The sequence below is a fragment of the Lithobates pipiens genome, unplaced genomic scaffold (assembly GCF_037356315.1).
Source record: "Lithobates pipiens isolate NorthernLeopardFrog02 unplaced genomic scaffold, aLitPip1_a1.2 Scaffold_8, whole genome shotgun sequence".
Lineage (NCBI taxonomy): Eukaryota > Metazoa > Chordata > Amphibia > Anura > Ranidae > Lithobates > Lithobates pipiens.
In genome coordinates this window covers 252304210-252328354 of record NW_027507903.1, presented here as the reverse complement: position 1 = coordinate 252328354, position 24145 = coordinate 252304210, and the positions used below count along the sequence as shown (strand labels likewise).

Below are 24145 nucleotides of genomic sequence, written 5' to 3'. Positions count from 1 at the left end.
AGGCCTCTGTATGTGGCCACGCTGTGTAAAAATCTCACATGTGGTATCGCCATACTCGGGAGTAATAGCGGAATGTGTTTTGGGGTGTAATTTGTGGTATGCATATGCTGTGTGTGAGAAATAACCTGATAATATGACAATTTTGTGGGGGAAAAAAAGGAAATAAAATCTTGATTTTTGCAAGGAATTGTGGGAAACAATTACAACTTAAAAAAACTCACCATGCCTCTAAATACCTTGAAATGTATTCTTTCCAAAAAGGGGTAATTTGGGGGGTATTTGTACTTTTCTGGCATGTTAGGGTCTCAAGAATTGAAATAGGCCGTCAGTACTTGAGGTGTGATCAATTTTCAGATATTGGCACCATAGCTTGTGGACTCTATAACTTTCACAAAGACCAAATAATATCCACCAATTTGTACTTATTTTTACCAAAGATATGTAGTAGTATAAATTTTGGCCAAAATTTATGAAGAAAAAATACTAATCTGCTAAATTTTATAACAGAAACGAAGAAAAATTCATTTTTTTTACTGAATTTTCGGTCTTTTTTCTTTTATAGCACAAAAAATAAAAAACCGAGCAGTGATTAAATACCACCAAAAGAAAGCTCTATTTGTGTGAAAAAAAAGGACAAAAATTTCATATGGGTACAGTGTTGCATGACTGAGTAATTGTCATTCAAAATGTGAGAGCACCAAAAGCTCAAAATTGGTCTGGTTATTGAGGGTGTTTAAGTGCCCAGTGGTCAAGTGGTTAAACAGTATAGGCACTTATTTTTAATATCTATACCTGCAAAAGGGACCAGCATGAAGTAATCTATCAGGACCATTTTCTGACTAAAGTTTCACTTTAAGGAAAACGTGTAAGAATTTGTGTGGTACTTTTGATACTACCGTTGTATCTTAGGACCTGCAATGTAAACACAGAACCTTATTTTTGTCCGTCTTTAAGCTATGCATCACTTCCTCCTGGAGTTTCCTCGCTGTTTGGAGAAAGTATGTACAAAGAAGAAAATAATAACAGGCTATTACAGTGCATAAACAGTGCAAAATAAAAATTATAATCCAGGAAAGGACAAACATGGGAGTTTTATTCTATCATAAAAAGATACATTTTTTTTCTTAAAAAATACAACCAAAATAGAATTTACAATTTCCATTAAGAAGCAAGACAATTTACAGCAACTTTTGTTCCTTTACAGTAACACACATATAAACAGAGATCCTTCCGCTTATAAATGGAATGGGTGACCACCATTTAAAAGTATGAGGCTGCCACTTCTGACTTGTTTTTATTGATGTAGTATCCAGTGCTGTGATCCTTATCCTTGGTACACTACCTAGTGAGTCATTGGACTTGGAACAAGAGTGTATAATTGCAGTTCAAACATCTGACTCCTCCTATTGCATGCTCCTTCCAGGTGAGGGTCTCACTAGGTAGTAAAGCTGCGATTAAGGTGATCCTGTACCATAAAAAAAAAACAAGTCAGCAAAGCCAGCTTGTCCTATTTCTATTCAAATTGCTTTACTTTGTGTTAAGTGTGTTTTAAACGTTCAATTTGTGAGGAGAGCTTATGTAACAAAAAGAGGCTATAGGACTTTTAACAGTAAAGAGTTTCATTTGAACTTGTTTAACATGCCCGATTGCTTCTCTCAGCACTGGAACACTTCATAATTGTCCTGTGTGATTAGGTTTTTTGGTAGTAGATGGTGAAAAAAAACATTAACCCCCAACAAACAAGGCATTTTTGTACTTGATGATCTTCTGGGGAGGCTTTTGAATTCAGATGTGAACTTACTACCGTACCACAATACTACTAAAAGCAAATCAAAAAGGTCAAATGGAAATATAAGAAGCCTAAAGACTTTTTTTACATGCTAGGACCACATTAATACAATGTACTGATATGAGGGTAGGTGAAAAAAGGTTTTGAAATATAGCATTTTTTCCCTAAACATATAAACTGTTGTACTTTACAAACATTTAGAGCCTATGTTAATCTACTAACATACACATTATGTAAAGTAACACCCATTTATAAAGTACTGGTTAAATGTATTTACGGACTACAAAATCCTTTAGAGACTTATGCATTTTTCTCAAACACGACTGATCAGGAGTAAGATATGGTCTCCAATTGAATTTACTTAAATTAAAGTGATAGATTTTTAGAATATCAGACAGGCAGCATAAACGGTTTAAATGGGACAATCAGTGATTATATAGAGCTCTACCCCTCCTTCAGGAGCATGGAGAAAACATTTCACCGAAGAAAATGGGTAAAAAAAAAAAAAAAATGTCTTCTTTAGCCACTTCCTGACCAGCGCACGCCGATGTACGTCGGCAGAATGGCATGGGCAGGCAAATGGGCGTACCTGTATGTGCCGGTTGGGACCCCCGTGAGTCTGGTCGCAGGTCCCGCGGACTCGATCGCTGCAGGCATATCCACAATCGTCTCACGGGCGGCTGAACTAGGAGATGCCGTTGTAAACAGCATCTCCCAGTTCTGCCTAGCAACAAGTGATGCTGATCTCTGCTCCATGTGATTGGGGCAGAGATCAGTGTTCACTAAAAGAAAACCCAGCCCCCAACAGTTAGTAACACGCCCCTAGGAGCACTTAACCCCTACACTGCCACCGGCTGGTTAACCCCTTCACTGCCAGTGTAATTTACACAGGAATCAGTGCATTTGTATAGCAGTGATTGCTGTATAAATGACAATGGTCCCAAAAATGTGTCAAAAATGTCCGATGTGTCCGCCATAATGTCGCAGTCACAATAAAAATCACTGATCGCCACCATTACTAGTAAAAAATGCCATAAAACTATCCCCTATATGTAAACGCTATAACTTTTGCACAAACCAATCAATAATCTTGCGATTTTTTTTTAAATCAAAAATATGTAGAAGAATACGTATCGGCCTAAACTGAGGGAAATTTTTTTTTTTATATATATATTTTTGGGGGATATTTATTATAACAAAAAGTAAAAAATAATGCGTTTTTTCAAAATTGTCGCTCTATTTTTGTTTATAGCGCAAAAAATAAAAACCGCAGGGGTGATCAAATACCACCAAAAGAAAGCTCTATTTGTGGGAAAAAAAGGACGTCAATTTTGTTTGGGAGCCACGTCGCAGGACCGCCCAATTGTCGGTTAAAGCGACACAGTGCCGAATCGCAAAAAGTGGTCTGATCTTAAGCCAGCAAAATGGTCCGGGGCTGAAGTGGTTAATGACACACAACACAGATCTATGTGGGCTTCATACAATCCATCTAAAATGTAAGCTGCTGGTGGTACCATAATGATGTGGCGTGTGGTTTGTGCATAATAGGTCCTTTAATATAAGCGAATCAACATTTCAGTCACCTAAGGCGATGCAAGACATACTGTCATCTGATAAAAAAAAAATGCAGCCTATTAACTCCCTGCTGAGCTACATTTGCTCAGCATACATTTAAAATAGGAAATCCTGTTCCATGCCACACCGGTATATTTCTGAGAAGGGTACACTTTCAGAAAAACTGAATCCAGCGAATGCATGACAAAAATTAGACACACATTGGGGTTGATTTACTAAAGTAAAATAGACTAGGCTCTTTGCATGTGCAATTGTACTCATTTTCCCCAGAGCTTAGTGAATGTGGTGAAGCTCTTCTGACTCCTATCATCCAGTCATGTGCAAGCAAATATGCCTTTTTTTTAAAAAATGTCCTTGTACCTGATTGAGTGTTCTATACAAAGTAAAGTTTCAACGCAATCACTAAGCTCTGGGGAAATTAGTGCAACTGCACTTTCAAAGTGCTCAATCTATTTGCCTTTAGCAAATCAACCCTACTGATTGTAAATCAGAATGTCATATAGAGAAGTATAAGCCACAGTTTTTTCTTTGTTTGCAGCACCTGTGCATGCAATCCTGGGCAGCAAACACAGTTTTGCAAAAGTCTGTGACAGTTACTATTGCTGATGAGACCGATTTTCATCAGACACATGCATTAATTAAAGCGGAACTTTACCCAAAAGGGGAAGTTCCGCTTTAAGGCTTCCTCCCCTGCTCCTTCGACATTTGCCAATTTTTTTTCTCAGGGAGGGGGTACCTGGTTTTGACAGGTACCCGGTCCCACTTCAGCTCGGATCGCCTAGGCGATCCAAGCAGAAGTTCTCCTCCCCACCACAGTCTAATGGGATACGTCACAGGTCACAGAAGACTGTGGGATCATTCACATTGCACAACGCGGCTCGCGCTTGCACAGTGGGCGGCCAGGTGTGAAGCTGCAAGCTGTCACAGCCAAGTGCCCACAGTTAGGATGCTGGCGCCGGGAAACTGTTCAGCGCCCCCTTGGGTTGAGCATAGCACTGGATCCTGGGACAAGTAAGTATCTGTTTATTAAAAGTCAGCAGCTACAGTTTTTGTAGCTGCTGACTTAATTTTCAGAAAAAACAACTGTAGCTCCTCTTTAATAAGTGGTTAGGGTCAGGTTTTATATTGGTGCCATGCTACTTTAGGTCAACGGAGGCAGGCATTTATGAATTAAACTCAACTATAGTAGCAACTCTCTCACTCACTGCTCCTCTATTTCGGTATATAGAGCCTTTTTAGATGCTTACAGAATAAAAAAAGAATGCATACAGTGCATCTCTAAAGTATTCACAGCGCTTCACTTTTTACACATTTTGTTATGTTACAGCCTCATTCCAAAATGGATTAAATTCATTATTTTCCTCAAAATTCAACAAACATGTACATAAGTATTTACAGCCTTTCCTCAAATACTGTGTTGAAGCACCTTTGGCACCAATTACAGCCACAAAAGTATTTTTGAGTATGAGGTTACAAGCATGGCACAACTATTTTTGGGCAGTTTCTCCCATTCTTCTTTGCAGGACCTCTCAAGCTCCATCAGGTTGGATGGGGAGCGTCAGTGCACAGCCATTTTCAGATCTCTCCAGAGATGTTCTATCAGGTTCAAGTCTGGGCTCTAGCTGGGCCACTCAAGGACATTCACAGAGCTGTCCCATAGCCACTCCTTTGTTATCTTGGCTGTGTGTTTAGGGTCATTGTCCTGTTGGAAAATGAACCTTCGCCCCAGTCTGAGGTCCAGAGTGCTTTGGAGCAGGTTTTCATCAAGGATGTCTCTCTACAGTGCTGCATTTACCTTTCCCCTCAGTGCTGACTAGTCTCCCAGTTCTTGCCACTGAAAAACATCAAATGCCACCACCATGCTTCACTGTGGAGATGGTATTGGGGTTGAGGAGCTTGGTTTCCTCCAGACATGACACTTGCCATTCAGGCCAAAGTGTTCAATCTTTGTTTCATCAGATATGAGAATTTTGTTTCTCATGGTCTGAGAGTCCTTCAGGTGCCTTTTGGCAAACTCCAGGTGGGCGGTCACATGCCTTTTACTGAGGAGTGGCTTCCATCTGGGCACTCTACCATACAGGCTGATTGGTGGAGTGCTGCTGAAGAGATGGTTGTTCTTCTGGAAGGCTCTCCTCTCTCTACAGAGACACGCCGGAGCTCTGTCAGAGTGACCATCGGGTTTCTTGGTCACCTCCCTGACTAATGCCCTTCTCCCCCGATCACTCAATTTGGCTGGGCGGCCCGCTCTAGGGAGAGTCCTGGTGGTTACAAACTTCTACCATTTACAGATGATGGAACCCACTGTGCTCATTTGGACCTTCAATGCTGCAAAAATGTTTCTGTACCCTTCCCCAGATTTGTGCCTCAATAAAATCCTGTCTCTGAGGTCTACAGAGAATTCCTTAGACTTCATTGCTTGGTTTGTGCTCTGACATGCACTGTTAGCTGTGAGACCTTATATAGACAGGTGTGTGCCTTTACAAATTATGTCCAATCAACTGAATTTACCACAGGTGAACTCCAATCAAGTTGTAGAAACATATCAAGGATGATCAGTGGAAACAGGACACACATGAGCTAAATTTTGAGCGTCATGGCAAAGGCTGTGAATACTTATGTACATGGGATTTTTTTCATTTTTAATTTTTAATAAACTTGCAAAGATTTCAAACAAACATCTTTCATGTTGTCATTATGGGGTATTGTTTGTAGGATTTTGATGAAATTAATGAATTTAATCCATTTTCGAATAAGGCTGTAACATAACAAAATGTGTAAAAAATGATGCGCTGTGAATACTTTCCGGATGTGCTGTAAAGTTTCAAAATGCTTCTCTAACACTGCCCTTAAAGGAATACTGAGGCTGCTATTGCTGAGCCTGTTCTGCAGTGCTTGTTTTTTTCTGTATGTGACTTCAATACTTTCTGATTCACTCAGCTGGATCATGCATCCAGTAAGTGGCAGTCAATAACTCAAAGTAATAAAGTGGATTTGCATGACACTTGGCCAAGCAGCATTTTCAGAAGGAGAAAAACAGCAGGATGCATATTTCTCTAAGCAAACCTCCCTGACATATGTGGCATAATATGAAAAAACTATTAAAAAGTGAATCTGTCAGCCACACTTCAAGACAAATAAGTGTGCCTCAGTGGCCATTTAGGGCACTCTTGTTGAACAGGTGAAAGGCAATTGACAAGGGTTAGTTAGAGACACCAGGCCTCCAGAGACAAAGTGAAATTGTTTTCAAAGAGCTGCACAAATGAGTTCAGGCTAACAATGTACATAATAGGCACCTTGGGTTGTCTGCTCTTAGGCTGATGTCGCGCATTGTTTTGCCTAGCAGCAGAATCACTCACGAAGGGGTTCCACTTACCTTTATAGAACTGCTCTCTCACTAGCCCAAAATCCTGACAAATCTTCCTCTTCGGAAGGAAGTGGCATCTCATTAGTCCAGCTAACGAGGGAGCCACTATTAAAATAGGTTAGTGGTAAGTTAAAGCGGCGTTCTACCCAAATGTGGAACTTGTGCTCATCAGATAACAAACCCCCACCCCCCTCCCCTGGTGCCACATTTGGCACCTTTTGGGGGGGTGCCTTTTTTTTCAGGTACCCTGTTCCCACTTCCGGGAGACCGGGCCATGGCAATTACATCAGCAGCTCGGTATCCCTCCTCCTCCCCTTATGCTGGGCCAGTGGGAGAGCGCAGCGCGCATGCACAGTAGGAGCTTAGCCATGAAGCCGAAAGGCTACACTGCCAGGTTTCCTTACCTGCAATGGCTGGGGCAGCATACAACCAGCCGATGGAAACATCAGCTGCGGTGCCGACATCGCTGGACTCCAGGACAGGTGGGTGTCCTAATGTTAAAAGTCAGCAGCTATGTATAGCTGCTGACTTAATTTTTAAAGGGACGGGCCAAACGCTGCTTTAAGGGTCTTGTCACTGGCAAGTTTTTGCCAGCGACAGGATTACTTGTGCAACAAGAACTTTTACAAGTTTAAAACTGTCAACAGGTTTAATTTAACCGACAGCCTAAAAGTCCAATTCATTACTACTGCAGGAAGCAATGGAGTCCTCATGGGCTGATTCCCTGTTAAGCCCCAGCATAGTAGTCTGCAACATAATAAAAGCATAACTACTATATAGAATACTTTAATCATGGTTTAAGAATTGCTTGAAGGATCATACAGAATATAAGAAACATTTCACTATCACAGCTGCATATTGTGAATAAAAAACAAACAAACATCAAAGCAAACAGTAAATAAACCTAAAAGCATAAAGTGCTAGCAGCTAGGAAACATACATATACAGAGTTGTTTTATTACAGAAAACTATTATCTGCATTCTCTGCTCTGCATTAAAGAACAATTGTATTTGGACCTTTGTGGGTTGACCATATTTACAATTTTTTTTTTTTTTATGCTTTGAAAAAAGTATCCTGGATCATTTCTGTCATCAGTTTCCTTAGTAAATGTTTACTATTATTATGTTACACAATTTAAACCTTTACCTTTATAAGTAATAGCACAACATGACTGAAAAAAAAGCATTTTTATTCCATGCAGGAATGAGGAGACATCCTCTGAATTCTAGTCCATTGCTTTTAAGTTAGTGCTGAGATTCTTAAAGAATACATACAATAATTCAAATAACTTTAAAAGGTGTCTTGCTTAGAATATCCAAACAAAGTCATAATGTAACTATAAAATAGTTTTGCCTGTCCTTTGCTCTAACTTGGTGAGAATGCAGGCAAGGCACACAACATCTGACTGAGAAAAAAAATGATTGTTTATCTAGATCAATAGCAATATGCCATGAGATAATACTATTCTGAAGTGACTGAATAAAAGCACAGTTTTAAATACATCTGAATGCACAGCCCTAGGCCATTCCATGATAATACAGACAAGTCTCTATATAATAATGAATATTTACACCATGCCAAAAGGCACTGTTAATGAAGATGAACACTGAACACTTGGACTAGCTCATTTTGCTTGTCTTGTCCATTCCCAGTGTGCTGAGTTAGGAATTAAGGTGAAAATGTTCTCTTTGTCTCCACCTCCAATATATGCTATGCAGAGAGACCAATAACCTGTGTGTTGTAGTCGGTGGTTTCCATACGCAAAATATAAGGAATTATACTATCAATCTGAACATTCCCAATAAGTCCAGCGAAGAACAGTTCTTCCATAACTGCAGCACTCATCAGTCTTAGAGCTGGCAACCTGAGCAGCAGCCGTGACAACCTAAAATTAGAAAGATAATTTCCTGATCAAATGTATAATCAAAAGATATAAAGCATCTCCCTTAAGTACAGAAAACATGGTGGCCCTGCTCCCAGGGAAGAAAGTATCCACCAAAGAAACATTGCTCTCTGTAATGGATGCACTGATATTTTGCTAATTTGATGACAATAAGTACTGCAACTACTTTCTCCATCTAGAACAGTGGTCTCCAAACTGAAGCCCGAGGGCCAGATGTGGCCCTTTGCTTGCCTTTGTCTGGCCCTTGAGGCACTATTTCTCCTACTAACACCAATGATGAGGTGCCATTACTTTCACTGACACCAACAGTGGGCCACTAGTCCTCCCACTGATACCAACGATGGTGCACTGTTTCTGCCACGAATACCAATGATGGGACATTATTCCTCCTCCTACTGACCACATTTTTTAAATCTTGCTGTAAGCACGACTGTGGTAAGGCCACAAGACTGAAAGATTTTTTTGGGACAAGGATAGGTGAAAAGTTAAATGTTCTGTTTAGTCTACAGAAAAAAGGGTTATATAAAACGGGAAAAATAATATATCAACTAGCACCCATCAAAAATCATCATTGTTAACAGTTAATCCTCTATCATTTTTACTTGAACTTTATTACTGCATTTTGCCTAAGGTTTAGCTGCAGTACTTATTTAAAACATAAAAAAGCAAGCATCACCTGTATGTATCATCCGGGTATGTCCTAGTTACATAGTCCTGGAATTCTGTGTAGGCCTTTTCCTGAAGCTTTTCAATTTGAGACACATTTTCCAATCCAGGATGATCTGTACAGTAAAACAAACTTAAATACAGAAACTTAAAAAGATTCCGCATTGAACAATGTGTATGTCTGAAACTTCCAGGTACTTAGAAGCTCACAAAGGGGTTGATTTACTAAAGCCAAATAGACTGTGCAAAGTGCAGCTGCACTCGAACTTTGTAAATGAGGTAAAGCTTCACTTTGCAAAGAATACCCAATCACGTGCAAGGAAAATAAATAAAAAAAAAGTCAGCAGAGCTTTTGTTCATTTAATAAGCTCTGGACCAACTGCTTTTGCAGTGCACAATCTATTTGCCTTTAGTAAATAAATGGCAAAGATCAAAGTACTCCCCTCTGACAATGACTTCAAGTGCTTTTCCCATCAGAAGAATGCAATCATCTTTGTTCAGACGTTATACGGGGTCACTTTCTATTCCTGGTCTAAGACACTGACTCAAAGCTGAACTGCCTGCAACAGACTAATTACTGTATATTAGTTCAGCCTAGGCACAGTCACTGGAGCCCAAGGACTGATATCAGATCAGAGATCAGTTCACTGCAGTCATACAAGTTTAAAGTCAAACTTCAGTTACTCTTGCTGCAATACTTACATTCCCCTGCAGACTCACTAAAGTGTGGTCAAGTGTTGGTCAATTATTCTGGGTTCAATGAACCCAGAATCATTTCTACCTTCTTGTAAGTCCAAAGCATCAAAAACAGCCCCTTATTAGGTTGTTCTGGACTCAGAAGAGAACGCTGCAGCATTCAGATCCCACCCAGCAATGGAGAAAGTGGACCCACTGCATCACTTGACCAGACCAAGAGCTGGAAAAGAAAAGGATTTATACATTTTTTCTTTTCAATAGGCATACAGAGGGTGCCACAAGGAGAATGGGTGCAGCGAATAGGGAAAGGAGGAAACTAGAGTTGGGCTTTAACCCTTTCGCTGCCAACATATGCAATGAGGCTTTTGCACATTTGTAAATCTGACAAGCTGTTGCGGCTGTAGAGCTTCCTGATCTCTTCCACATAACCCCATACATTAGCTGCCAGGTAGAGAGGTGGAAAACCAGCAAACACCTGATCACGGATTTCTCCTTCCTCATAAGAAACCAGAAGTGATGTGCATTACTTTCTTCCTGGGTTTGGTTGTCACTAGCTCTAATGGAGGGCAGGTGAGAAGTCAAGGGTCTAAAAGATCCCTGATGTCTAGAAGAAAACCTGCCACAGAAAAATATCATACAGGGGACTTTTTGTTACAAAACAGTTTGAGCCCGACCCACATGTAGACACACACGAAGGGGGCACCTGTGTACAAAAACTATTGTTGTACACATATTACATATTGCCATGCACATCAGAGTAACAGCAATAATTCTAGACCTATTATTCATAGTTCACTCAGCACAATCGCATCTTTTAAAAAATGTTTTTTAATGTGTACAAACAAGGCAAAAACAACTCTGCCAGTGAAAGGGATAAACATTTACTTAACCACTTTCTGACCGCCGGCAGTCAAATGACGGCCAGGCGGCGCACCTATTGTGGCGGGAGGCCGTCATATGATGGCCTCCCGTTTAAACAGGGAATGTGCACAATCGTGCGCACGCATCCCTGTTTCTTCGGTGGCGTCGTGTCACGGAGACACCGTTCGCCACCGAAGGGGGTGAACAGCCATTGGTTATGGCTGTTTACCACATGATCGGCCGTGATGAAGTCACGGCAAATCACAGATGGTCACACCCCCACTGTGCACGGCACATGCGCGCGATTGTCGGTGGCGGCGTGTTCCCCGGGAACACTGCTCGTCACCGACGCTGGTAAACAGCCATTGGCCGGCTGTGATCCTTTCACAGCCGATCACTAAAATGTAAACAAACCGCGGTAACGAGATGTTACCGGGTTCTCCTCATCACACACCGATCGTGTGTGAGGAGGAGATTGCGGTAACATCTCGTTACCGCCCACAGTGTACACCAATCATACTGATTGCGCCCCCTCAATAAAGAGGACCTGTCACCACCCCTCATAGTACCTGTCAATCACAGTCCACCAGAGTACCTGTCACAGTCCATCAGAGTATTTGAGTACCTGTCACAGTCCATCAGAGTACCCAAGTACCTGTCACGGCCCATTAGAGTACCCCAGCATCTGTCACGGCCCATCAGGGTACCCGAGTACCTGTCACGGTCCATCAGGGTACCCGAGTACCTGTCACGGTCCATCATGGTACCCGAGTACCTGTCACGGTCCATCATGGTACCCGAGTACCTGTCACGGTCCATCATGGTACCCGAGTACCTGTCACGGTCCATCATGGTACCCGAGTACCTGTCACGGTCCATCATGGTACCCGAGTACCTGTCACGGTCCATCATGGTACCCGAGTACCTGTCACGGTTCATCCGAGTACCCGAGTAGCTGTCACAGCCCATCAAAGTACCCAAGTAGCTGTCTCAGCCCATCAAAGTACCCGAGTACCCGTCACGGTTCATCCGAGTACCCGGGTACCTGTCACAGCCCATCAGAGTACCCGAGTACCTGTCCCAGTCCATCTGAGTACCCGAGTACCTGTCCCAGTCCATCTGAGTACCCGAGTACCTGTCCCAGTCCATCTAAGTACCTGTCACAGTTCATCTGAGTACCTGTCACAGTTCATCTTAGTACCCGAGTACCTGTCACAGTCCATATGACTACCTGAGTACCTGTCACCGCCCTTCAGAGTACCCAAATACCAGTCACCAAGCCATCAGAGTACCTGTCACCAGGCCATCAGAGTACCCGAGTACCTGTCACCAGGCCATCAGAGTACCCGAGTACCTGTCACCAGGCCATCAGAGTACCCGAGTACCTGTCCCAGTCCATCTAAGTACCTGTCACAATTCATCTGAGTACCTGTCACAGTTCATCTTAGTACCCGAGTACCTGTCACAGTCCATATGACTACCTGAGTACCTGTCACCGCCCTTCAGAGTACCCAAATACCAGTCACCAAGCCATCAGAGTACCTGTCACCAGGCCATCAGAGTACCCGAGTACCTGTCACCAGGCCATCAGAGTACCCGAGTACCTGTCACCAGGCCATCAGAGTACCCGAGTACCTGTCACCAGGCCATCAGAGTACCCGAGTACCTGTTACCAGGTCATCAGAGTACCAGAGTACCTATCTCCAGCCCATCAGAGTACCCGAGTACCTATTTGCAGCCCATGTCTCATAGAATATACGTTGGGGTGTTTGCTTTCCAAAATGGGGTCATTTTGTGGGTAATTTCACTGTCCTGGTGGTCCAGGACCTTCAACAGTGTGATGGGTAGGAATGAAATGAGATGTGTCATTTATGCTCCTAGAACGCCTGAACGTACTACTTCAATGTTCGGCCTCTCTATGTGAACAGGCTGTGTAAAAGTCCTACACATGTGGTATCGCCATACTCGGGAGGAGTAGCAAAATGTGTTTTGGGTGTCATTTTTGCTATATACATGCTATGTGTTAGAAATATCTTATAAATTGACAACTGTGTAAAAAAAAATAAAAAAAAAATAAAGCGTTTTCATTTTTTTCCACATATTCCAAAAACGTCTGGAAAAAAATGAACCGTTCAAAAGACTCATTATGCCTCACAGATTATACGTTGGGGTTTTTGTTTTCCAAAATGGGGTCATTTATGGGAAATTCCACTGTCCTGGTACTCCAGGGCCTTCAAAAGTGTAATAGGTGGCTGTGAAATGTGTCATTTTTGCTCGTAGAACGTCTGAAGGTACTACATCAATGTTGGTGCTCTGTATGTGGCCAGGCTGTGCAAAAGTCTCATACATGTGGTATCGCCGTACTCGGTAAGAGTAGCAGAATGTATTTTGGGGTGTAATTTGTTGTATGCATATGCTGTGTGTGAGAAATCACCTGATAATATGACAATTTTGTAAAAAAAAAATAATAATAATAAAAAAAATCTTCATTTTGCAAAGAATTGTGGGAAAAAATGACAACTTAAAAAAACTCACCATGCTACTTAATACCTTGGAATGTCTACTTTCTAAAAAGGGGTCATTTGGGGGGTATTTGTACTTTCCTGACTTGTTAGTGTCTCAAGAAATGAGATACACCTGATGTACTGAAGGCCTGATCAGATGTGATCAATTTTCAGCGATTGGCACCATAGTTTGTAGACTCTATAACTTTCACAAAGACCAAATAATATACAATAATGTGGGTTATTTTTACCAAAGATATGTAGCAGTATAAATTTTGGCCAAAATGTATGAAGAAAATTTACTAATTAGCAAACATTTATGACAGAAACAAAGAAAAAGGCATTTTTTTTCACAAAATTTACGTTTTATTTTATTTATAGCACAAAAAAAACCCCACTAGTGATTAAATACCACTAAAAGAAAGCTCTATTTGTGTGGAAAAATGGACGCAAGTTTCATATGGGTACAGTGTTGCATGAGTAATTGTCATTCAAACTGTGAGAGCGCTGAAAGCTGAAAATTGGTCTGGTCTGGTCAGGAAGGGGGTGCAAGCGCACTGTATTGAGGTGGTTAAAAACGCAAAAATAATAATTACTTACCAGGACTAAAGAGGACAATTGCTTTCATGTAGGCATATTCATAACCATCCAAATTTAGCTTGACCATGCTATTGCAGAACTCCTGAAGTTTAAATATGTGGTCCATTACCAGCTTTAACTTGTCTCCAGACAGCTTATCTACCACAAGATACAGTGGGGTAGTGTTAATCCATTCATTTGCCACTAAGCCATATTCAACATTACTTACCGTATATTTTATCTACAGCCATAGCCTGATGTGTATGAATGTCATTTAAAAAATATATATATAATTTAGTTTTTTCCTTTAAAATAGATATACAATATGAATTTACTACGAGATTTGTATAACTTTTTTTTTTTAAATATTTTCTCTTATCAACGTATAAACTTGTATACTCTTGTGTCATGGTCCTGAAGAAGGGACCCGATGAAACATGCTGGCTCACTTAAGCAGCTAATTATTCAATAAAGACCATTTTGGTTGCCATTGGTATGGTGCTCTTACAATTTTTATATATTTGGATTCCCAAAGGATGCTTTGGTACATGTAAGCAGCCTCACAGAAGCGATTCAGCTGAATCAAGGAGAAAGTCATTCCCAACACTAAACAAATAAAATGGGAGACCCTTTTGCATGTACACCTGTCCATAGATTATTTTGCCTGAGAATCTTTAGTGCTTTTTATATGCAGTAAGCTGCTAGTGAGGCTACAAATAAAGGACAGTCATACACCCAAGAAAGGGTCCACCATTAAACATAATTAAAAGGAGTAGCTGTGGGAGGGGGTGTTGGGGAGTAGGGAATATTTTTAGAGTAAAAAAAAAAAAAAAGTAGTTTTGGGTTCCTGAAAATATGCATATAGAGTATTGGCAAACAGACATAGCAACAATTATTGACATTTATAATTATATCTCAGGGATCTTACCATGCTGCAAGCTGCCGTGCAGATGATTAACAAATGCCGTTAGTATGGTTGCCACATTCATTACTTGGGAGCACTGAGCAAGACCAAGTGAAAACAATTCGCTCCAGCAAGCTTTCACCAAAGAGGTACTAACCTCCTGCCTGATGAGAGAGATAAACATCACACTTATATTAGCAGTGGCCAACTCACAAATACCAGGACGCATAGAAGATACCAGCTTTAATTGCAATTTTCAGTCAACAATTAGCTAAAGTTTTTATTACTACTTCTGTTACTAGCAAGCTTTATTTGTTACACATTATGTGATCTCATTTATCATTGCTTATAGAAGGGACTGTTCTGCAGGGCAACATAAAAACAGTAAACAATAGTTGGCATCATCATACTTTTAAAAGGTTATAGGATTTTAAAGTATTTTTACATTTTCAATTGTACAAAAACCTTGGTGTTTTTACTATAAAGTTTGTATAGAATCTTTATTTTACATATAAACATTTACTACAAGTCAAAGGATTCCCAAAAAAGTTGTACAACAGTAGCTTCCTGCCTTGAGGCATGGTTTTTGTCTGTTCAAAACCTAAGTTGGAACTGTCCAATAAAAGATCAGTGACTTTCCTACCTCACTCACACATGTGAATTATTGAACTCTGTAAACAGTTTTTTTTATTAAAGGGCAGAATAGGCAGACAGCTCTATCTGGCAGATAAAAAAAATAATAATAATAATAATAATTCAAAATCTCACTAAACAATATTTCAAATTTGCCTAAATTTATTTAAAACCATATTATATAAAGCAAATATATAAAAATAAACACACTACACACTTTTAAAGGTTTCAAAAACATTTTAAAGTGGAACTTTGGGCTAAGTAATTAAAAACGGTGGACAGACAGGATTGTTAATGCAGAGGAGACATGCTCCGTCTCTTCTGCATTAAAGCTACTTACCTGCCTGCCCCTATACTGCAAGCCATGGACATGTAGCTCACTGGACAAATTCAGCAAAGCCAAATCTCACTGAACTCCCGTGCATGCCCATGATGTCATCCCTGCCCAGGTATCAAGACCCGGAAGCCGGCTGTACAGGAAGCTCGGGGACGCTGCATCACTGGAGCTGAGGATTGTTTTGCTTTAAGGTAAAAGTGATGTCTACAAGATTCTTACTAAAAGCACCCTTTGAAACTAGTTTATGTTACAGGGGCTTGACTTAATAGCCAAGTTCCCCAACTACCAACACACTGTCCAATAAGAGTTCCCCACATGCTAAAAAACAAAACATATAATGATTGTAAAACAGACTGGTGTAAGTGAAGCCTGTTTGACATATTAATCGATTTTATATCACATAATATAGTGTCTTTAAAACTGAGCTCCAGGCATCTATATAACACAAATGAATATAGTAATATATTAAATTAAAAATCACCAAATGTATTCTAAATGCAACTTGTTTAGGAATTTCAATTTATATGATCATATCAGCCTCCTGTACTGACCTAAACGGAAACACTCAGTTTTGGAGAAGGAAGGCCAGCACTAAGGCCAGACAGGCTCTGTGGTAGTGCACACGTGCTGACATGGAATATGCAGACAGCAATAGAACACAAGGATGACTATCAGTGGGTTGCTACTCTTTCATCATCCACTCAACAGGCTTCAAGATGTGTTCCTAAACCGACTTAATGCTGCTGCAATGGAAGACAAGGATCTGAATGGACTGTCTGATGGGAGTGCCAGCCAGGTCACAAAATTGAGTGAACAGAGTTACAGATCTTTTTGGAAGATAAAACAGTTCCCATATATGCATTTACTTCCCTGGAGTTTAGCTTTTTTTAAATGTTAGGAATTATTTTACAACTTCATAGTTTGCCATGTCATCTCTCCACTACTTCCTTTCCGAAACCTGCTGAGTCTGTTCTTTTTTAAATGCACTTAAACCGCTGAGCAGCGCAACACAGCAAAATGTATGTGGCATCATTACAAAAACATATAACCACATTTTATTTTATCTAAACACCAAAATAAGCATTATCACAATGTTAGTTTTACCATTTATGGTCTGATAAAAAGATACCATACTAACCCAAGAGCTTGGAAGGTGGGAATAGAACGAGCCCAATGCATGGACAAAAATAGCAAGCGTGACGCAGATTCACAAATATAGTGTACATTTAGATATTCAGGCATTGGTGAAGGCATTGTGAGCTAGGGGAAAAAAAAAGAAAAAATTAGCTGCTAATTAAATCATGTACTTAAAAAAAGTTTGGGGAATGAATTTAAAAAGCATTGCCAATACTATTTCAATTAAGTTAATAAATAAATAAGATACTTAAAACCCCATGTGCTTACTACATCTCCTTGCACCCATTACCTATTTGGGCATTTTCAAACCCCTTTAAACATTTAATGTTATACAAAATTATAACGGCTGAAATATGGGTCTGAGGAACCTAAAGTAGAATTCCAGCTGTAACCTTACTACTCTTATAACTGTCCCCCATCCCTCCTCCCAATACATATGCTTACCAATTTGTTGAAGAAAGATGCACATCAATCAGCCATAACATTAAGACCACTGACAAGTAAAAGTGAATAACATTGATTATCTGGTTACAATGACATCTGAAAGTGGGTGGGATATAATCGGCAGTAGGTGAACATATTGTCCCTAAGACCCCTTTCACACTGGGGCGCTTTTGAGGTATTTTAGCGCTAAAAATCGTGCATGTAAAGCGCCTCTCAAGCCACCCCAGTGTGAAAGCCTGAGTGCTTTCACACTGGGGCGGTGCGCTTGCAGGACAGTCCTGCAAGCAGCATCTTTGGAGCGGGGCAGGAGAAGTGAAATGAATGGGCAGCAGTGCCAAAATGCCAGCAAAGCGATTCAGCAGCGCAGCAAAACGGCCACTATTAACCCTTTCCTCGGCCACTAGCAGGGGTTAAAAACACCCCGCTAACAGCCGGAAAAAGCGCCACTAAAACAGCGGTAAATCGCCGCTAAAACTAGCAGCGCTTTACCGCCAATAGACCCACCGCCCCAGTGTGAAAGGGATCTAAAAAAATGAGCAAGCTTAAGGATTTGACAAGGGCCAAATCGTAATGGCTAGACCCATGCTGATCCATGTCCATAGCCAAAAGCACCTACAATGCACATGTGCATCAGCACTGGACCAAGGAGCAATGGAAGAAGGTGGTCTGGTCTGACGAATTTTCTTTTACATCATGTGGATGGTCAGGAGTACATCAATTACCTGGGGATGGGTTGGCACCGGGATGCACTATGGGAAGAAGGCGAACCTACGGAGGCAGTGTGCAGCTTTGGGCATTGTTCTGCTGGGAAACCTTGGGTCCTGCCATTCAAGTTACTCGATACGTACCACCTAAACATTACTGCTAACCAAGTACCCACCTTCATAGAAATAGTATTCTCTGATGGCAGTGGCATATTTCAGCAGGATAATGCACCCTGTTACACTGCAAAACTGGTTCAAGAATGATTTGAGGAACACAAGTTGGTGGTGCTGCCTTAGCCTCCAAATTCTGCAGATTTCAATCCAAGCGATCCATGAAGTCCCCACCTTGCAACTTACAGGACTTAAAGGATCTGGTATTGATAGCTTTATGCCAGATACAACAGCATACCTTCAGAATTCTAGTGGAGCCCATGCCTCAACAGGTCAAGGCTATTTTAGTGGCAAAACGGGAACTAGGTGTGTAATCATAATGTTATGGCTGATTGATGTATATACTTACCTTTTTTCAGGCCCCTCTGGTCCGGTCATGTGATCTACTGTGTCAGTCAGGTACCAAATGGGCCCAGTGTACAGCCAGGGTCTTTAAACATATTGATAGTTTTTTGAACTTAACTTTGTTTGAAACTATTTTAATCCACCGAGTAATGCATGTTTCCACTTTCTAAAAAAAGGTGTTTTTACTAAAATTATTGTGTAGTTCGCTCTCGAACATGTCAAAAAAGTATTATTAAACTCGGTAATTTCTCTTTTGTAAATTAGGACAAGTAGAGCAAAACACAGTGAAATTGTGGTTGCAATAGAAACATGGTAAGCATTACCTTGAAGGCTATGTGAGAATCTGTGAGAAGTGGTCCTTCAATCTCAACAACAGTAGCATCACCAAAGATGTTAGAAGCGGCATCAATGCTTTCCGATGAGCTCTGGACAGAGCTTTCAGAGGGGTTGAGAGCTTTTGCCAGAGTATCAAAGGCTCTAGAAATTAGGCAAAAAAAAAAAAAAGGTACAGTAAATTGTTTAGTTATCACATTAACCAAATTTCTAAAGGTCAAATCAAAAAATTGCTACATTCAGTTTTGTCCAGACAATATTTTTTTTGCCATAATCATAAGACAATGGAAGTACCTGGTGACTTCACTGCTTGACTGGTCATCCTGTGGAAGCTCTGACAGTGAAGCATCCCCATTACTTAAACTTTCCATGATAGACAATTCTGTGCTTGACTGGGACAAGTCTTTTGATTTGTTAAGATTTGCAAGTGATGTGACAACATTGGCCAAAGTGCTTAGATCTCCTTGACAGGCTTCCACCTGATAATAAAATGAGAAAAATACTGCATGAGACTATTGACGGCCACAATTCTTTATGGTACATTTGCAGTTTCTCAATTAAATGTAAAGCCCTAGTATTAGCAAAAATGGAGAAGTGTCCAGGACCGCAAGAAAAAGCCCTTTGTTATTTGATCTCTTTATTTCATGCGCTTCTTATTTCTAAGTTTTGAGTTTCAAATGTTGTAAAAATCATCATTAAAAGATGTAATGCTTGGTGATGACTTCTGCACTCAGTTTGCAGGATGATGAAAACAGGCCGGCTGAACATTATGCCTCTCCTTCTGAAAACTTTGATACAGTTATGTCAGCTAGATGAATGTTACACTTGCACATCTCCAAGGCCACTAGGACTGACCTGTACAAACGTAAACAAAAGTTTTTGAACAGGGGGATAAAAACCCATCAGAAAACTGTCAATTTGGGACCATATTGTCCCAAAATGACAGGCCCCTAACCGTTGTGGACTTCAAAATCCTGAAGGTCACACAATTACATTCCAAGACTATAATTTTCTTGAGTTCACTATATTTTAAACTGGTTTGTATACCTCTTCCCTGCCTCCAACATTTGATCCCTCTATTACTTCCCTCTAAAACCCCACAGCGTTAGGGTGGCTGAAAGGGCCTCTCTCACACAACCTATTACAGATGTTGAGGTCCTTACAACCATTCTATCATTTCCAAGCGGTAAGGCTCCTGGTCCTTGCAGTATTCCCCTGGAATTTTATAAGACCCACACCACAACATTAGCCCCCAAATTGGCTACCACAATCACTGGCTGCCTGGCCGGTGACACTTTGCCTCCCTCAGTGCGGAATGCACATATTATTCTCATACACAAGCACCCCAAGGGCCTCTCTCTTTGTGCCTCATACAGGCCCATAGCTCTCCTAAACTGTAATCTAAAAATTGATAAAACTTCTCAATTCTAGACTTCTAGTCACATGCTCCATACCCTGATAGGCCTGGACCATACAGGATTTATCCCCAGCAAATCTACTGATCTAAATATCAGCAGGCTGTTTACAAATATCCATGCTCAGCACACCAATATGGGTTCTAGGACTATAATAACCTCGTTAGACACTGGGAAGGCTTTTGACAATGTAGACTGGTCATACTTGTGGGAGGTCCTGAGAAGGAAGGGTCTTCCACTTAGTTTTATTGCTTGGCTTCAAGCAATAGAGGGACTCTGTGGCATGTCATTTCTCACAATGCCGAAGAATGGATTATGTATGTATATTATGAATGTATTGCCTGTATCACAGTAAGTTAGGACAAGCTGAAGGTGTGGAGCAATCTGCTGTTATTCCTCTTTGGTTGAATCAACCTTATCAAAATGAAAAAAATTCTGCACAAAGTTACCCATCTATTTTGCAATTTAACAAACTGGATCCCCAAATACTTCTTTACCCAACTCTCCCAGCTCTTTACCTCTTTCCTATGGGGCCCTCAACCTCCAAGTTTTCTACTTGGATTAGACCAATTCTTCAAGTTGAATTGGGTATGCCAGGCCATTTAACTGACAATTACACGGTCGTGCGACGCTGTACCCAAACAAAATTAATGTCCCTTTTTCCCCCACAAATAGAGCTTTCTTTTGGTGCAATTTGAGCACCTCTGCGTTTTTTATTTTTTGTGCTATAAACAAAAAAAGAGCAACAAAAAAAAAAAATTCTTCATCAGTTTTGTGATTTTAAGTGAGATCGGACACTTTTTTGAGACCATTGACGTTTATCTAGCGATCAGAGCTAAAAATAGCCACTGATTACTGTAAAAACGTCACTGGCAGGGAAGGGGCTAACACTAGGAGCGATCAAGGGGTTAAATGTGTCCCTTGGGAGTCTTTCTAACTGTATGGGGGCTGGGCTGACTGGAGGAGAGAGATCGCTGTTCCTAATCACTAGGAACAGCAGATCTCTCTCTAACTCCCCTATCAGAACAGGGATCTGTTTGTTTATATTGACAAATACCCATTCTGGCTCTCATTCTCGCGATCGCAGGTGGCCAGTGGACATCGCGTCCCCCGGCTACGTGGATCGGGTCCCCTGCCTTAAAAAAGGAGCCAACGTACACCTACAGCAATTTGCGAGAACGTGCTGACCTGCCTCTGTACAAAGACGGTGGCTAGTCGGCAAGTGGTTAAAATCTTCAAAATTTATGGATTCTCCATAAAAGACACAGACAGCAGATGTATATGCCATGTACAAAAATGCCACAATATATAGTGTATAAACCTCTCCTGGCAGCACGTCATTAATTTTCCATTTAGTAGATAATCAGAGTTACTTGGAGCGGTGAAACACCATACATGGACAGGCATAAATTAAATCGAGATACAAACATGATTGGTTGCATAATCAAAAAAGGACATTCAAATCCAAGGAAACAACAATACAAAAGCTAAAGCCGAATAAATAGAAACATTTAAAAAAAGAAAGCAAGAATGCCCAGTGGGGGAAATAAAATAGTACTGGTGCAGCTTCTTTAGGGGGGATTGCAAGCACTATTTCTAACGCTATAGCGCCTGCAAAACGCCCTGGTGTAAAAGGGGTGTAAAGGAGGACATGTTATCAAAATAACATTCTTTAAAGTGTCGTGGGACAATTGAAATGTGCTTTGGATTTGGATTACCAGAGTCACAATAATGTTTTCCTATTCTTGTTCTTAAAGCGGAGTTCTGGCCATTTTTTTTTTTTTTTAAAGTCAGAAGCTACAAATACTGCAAAATACTGCAAATACTGCAGCTGCTGACTTTTCAAAATATGGACCCTTACCTGTCCAGGGCGCCCTCAATGTGGGCACCCAAAGCCAATCTATCCTTTGGCTGTCAGGTTCTACCGCCACCCTCCTCGGTAAGGGAATGAGGAGGTGAAGCCTTGCAGCTTCACTTCCTGGTTCCCTACTGAGCATGTGCGACTCGCGCTGCGCTATCCCACTGGTCCCTGCTGTTTTCTGGGACCCGTGTGTCTCCCAGAATACAGCGGGGGGGGGGGGGATACGACATGGGAAGTGGCTCGGGTATCTATGCCCGGAAGTAGGAGTGAAATACCTGTTCCATTTTTGGGTGGATCTCCGCTTTAAAGCGTGGTGCATCCAATGAACTGCAGGTTACAAGAAACGAAGCAGATCTGATACACCACATACTTGGTTTCACAATATATTGCTTAATGTCAAAGCTTTCTCCAGTGGTTGCTGAATTGAAAGATTTAGTGCATAAATTAACATGACAATATCTGCACGTTTTAAAGTTGCATGAGTAGCAACCTCGATATGAGAGCCAGATGGGTTGGTCTTTTTTGGATTAAAATAAGCTAGGTGACAGCAAGGAGCCCAAGGTTGGTGCTTGTCTGCTAGAAAAAAAAAAACAGCTTTATTTTAATACACTGTAGAGACTTTGGTCTGAGTACCCTCTCTAAGAACCACTATGAAGGCTTGGAAAATGTGCATCCACTGGGAATTGCTGCCTTTGGGAATTATTTCTCCACACACTCCTCTATGGAATAACCCATTCCCTACTACACTACATCTATCTATACACACACACACATCACCGCCTTCAGGCTTTCTAAGGGTGTAAAATTGTGATTTCACTTCCTCACTACCTATCACAGTTTCTGAGGCCCTGAAATGTCAAGAGAGCACAACCACCGCCCAAAAGAACCTATTTTGGAAAAGACACTTTAAGCTATTTTCTGAGAGGCATGTTGAGTCCATGGAATATTTTATATGGCGAGTATTTTGCAGCTCTTATTTGTTTTTGAAAATCAAGAAAGAAAAGAAAAAATGTATTTTTTAATTTTTTCAAAACTTTGTAACAAAAAGCGAGATCTGCAAAATACTCAACATGCCTCTCAGCAAATAGTTTGGGGTGTCTACTTTCCAAAAAGGGGGTCATTTGGAGGGGTTTTGTGCTATATGGGCATTTCATGGCCTCCGAAACTGATAGGCAACGAGGAGTGAAATCAAAAATTTACGACCTTAGAAAGCCTGAAGGCGGTGATTGGTTTTCGGGGTCCTGTACACGGCTAGGCTCCCAAAAAGTCTCACATGTGGTATCCCCATACTCAGGAGAAGCAGCAGAATGTATTTTGGGGTGTAATGTCACATATGCCCATGGCATGTTTTAGCAATATATAATTTAGTGACAACTTTGCGTAATTGTTTTTTTTTTTTGTCATCTTTTTTTCAATCACTTGTGAATGAAATTTTTTTTTTAATGGGCTCAACATGCTTCTCAGCAATTTCCTTGGGGTGCCTAATTTACAATGAGATATACAGTCAAACTAAAAGCTGCATAAACTCAAGTAAAATATACCCTAGTTTGTAGACACTATAACTTTTGAGCAAACCAATAAATATATGCTTATTGACATTTTTTTTTACCAAAGACATGTGGCTGAATACATTTGGCCTAAATGTATGACTAAAATTACAGTTTATTGGATTTTTTCTATAACAAAAATTAGAAAATCATATTTTTTTTCAAAATTTACGGTCTTTTTCCCTTTATATCGCAAAAAATAAAAATTGCAGAGGCAATCAAATACCATCGAAAGAAAGCTCTATTTGTGGGAAAAAAAGGATGCAAATTTTGTTTGGGTACAGCATTGCATGACCGCGCAATTACCAGTTAAAAAAGTGCAGTGCGAAACTGTAAAAAGTGCTCTGGTCATTGAGTAGCCAGATTTACCGGGGCT

General features: G+C 40.7%; 1 protein-coding gene across 2 annotated transcripts in view; it reads right to left on the bottom strand.

Moving 5' to 3' along the window:
• Positions 1-1071: 1071 nt before the first annotated feature.
• Positions 1072-24145, bottom strand: part of NR2C1 (nuclear receptor subfamily 2 group C member 1) — a 75100-nt gene continuing 52026 nt past the window's right edge. For both annotated transcript variants that reach the window (XM_077470317.1, XM_077470318.1), the window contains 8 exons: positions 19241-19425; positions 18937-19090; positions 16951-17072; positions 14867-15006; positions 13960-14097; positions 9309-9414; positions 8461-8614; positions 1072-1465 (listed from right to left, as the gene is read on the bottom strand). In XM_077470317.1, coding sequence (XP_077326443.1) covers positions 1436-1465; positions 8461-8614; positions 9309-9414; positions 13960-14097; positions 14867-15006; positions 16951-17072; positions 18937-19090; positions 19241-19425 — 1029 coding nt within the window. In that variant the 3' untranslated portion in view covers positions 1072-1435. The remainder of the gene's footprint in view (positions 1466-8460; positions 8615-9308; positions 9415-13959; positions 14098-14866; positions 15007-16950; positions 17073-18936; positions 19091-19240; positions 19426-24145) is intronic.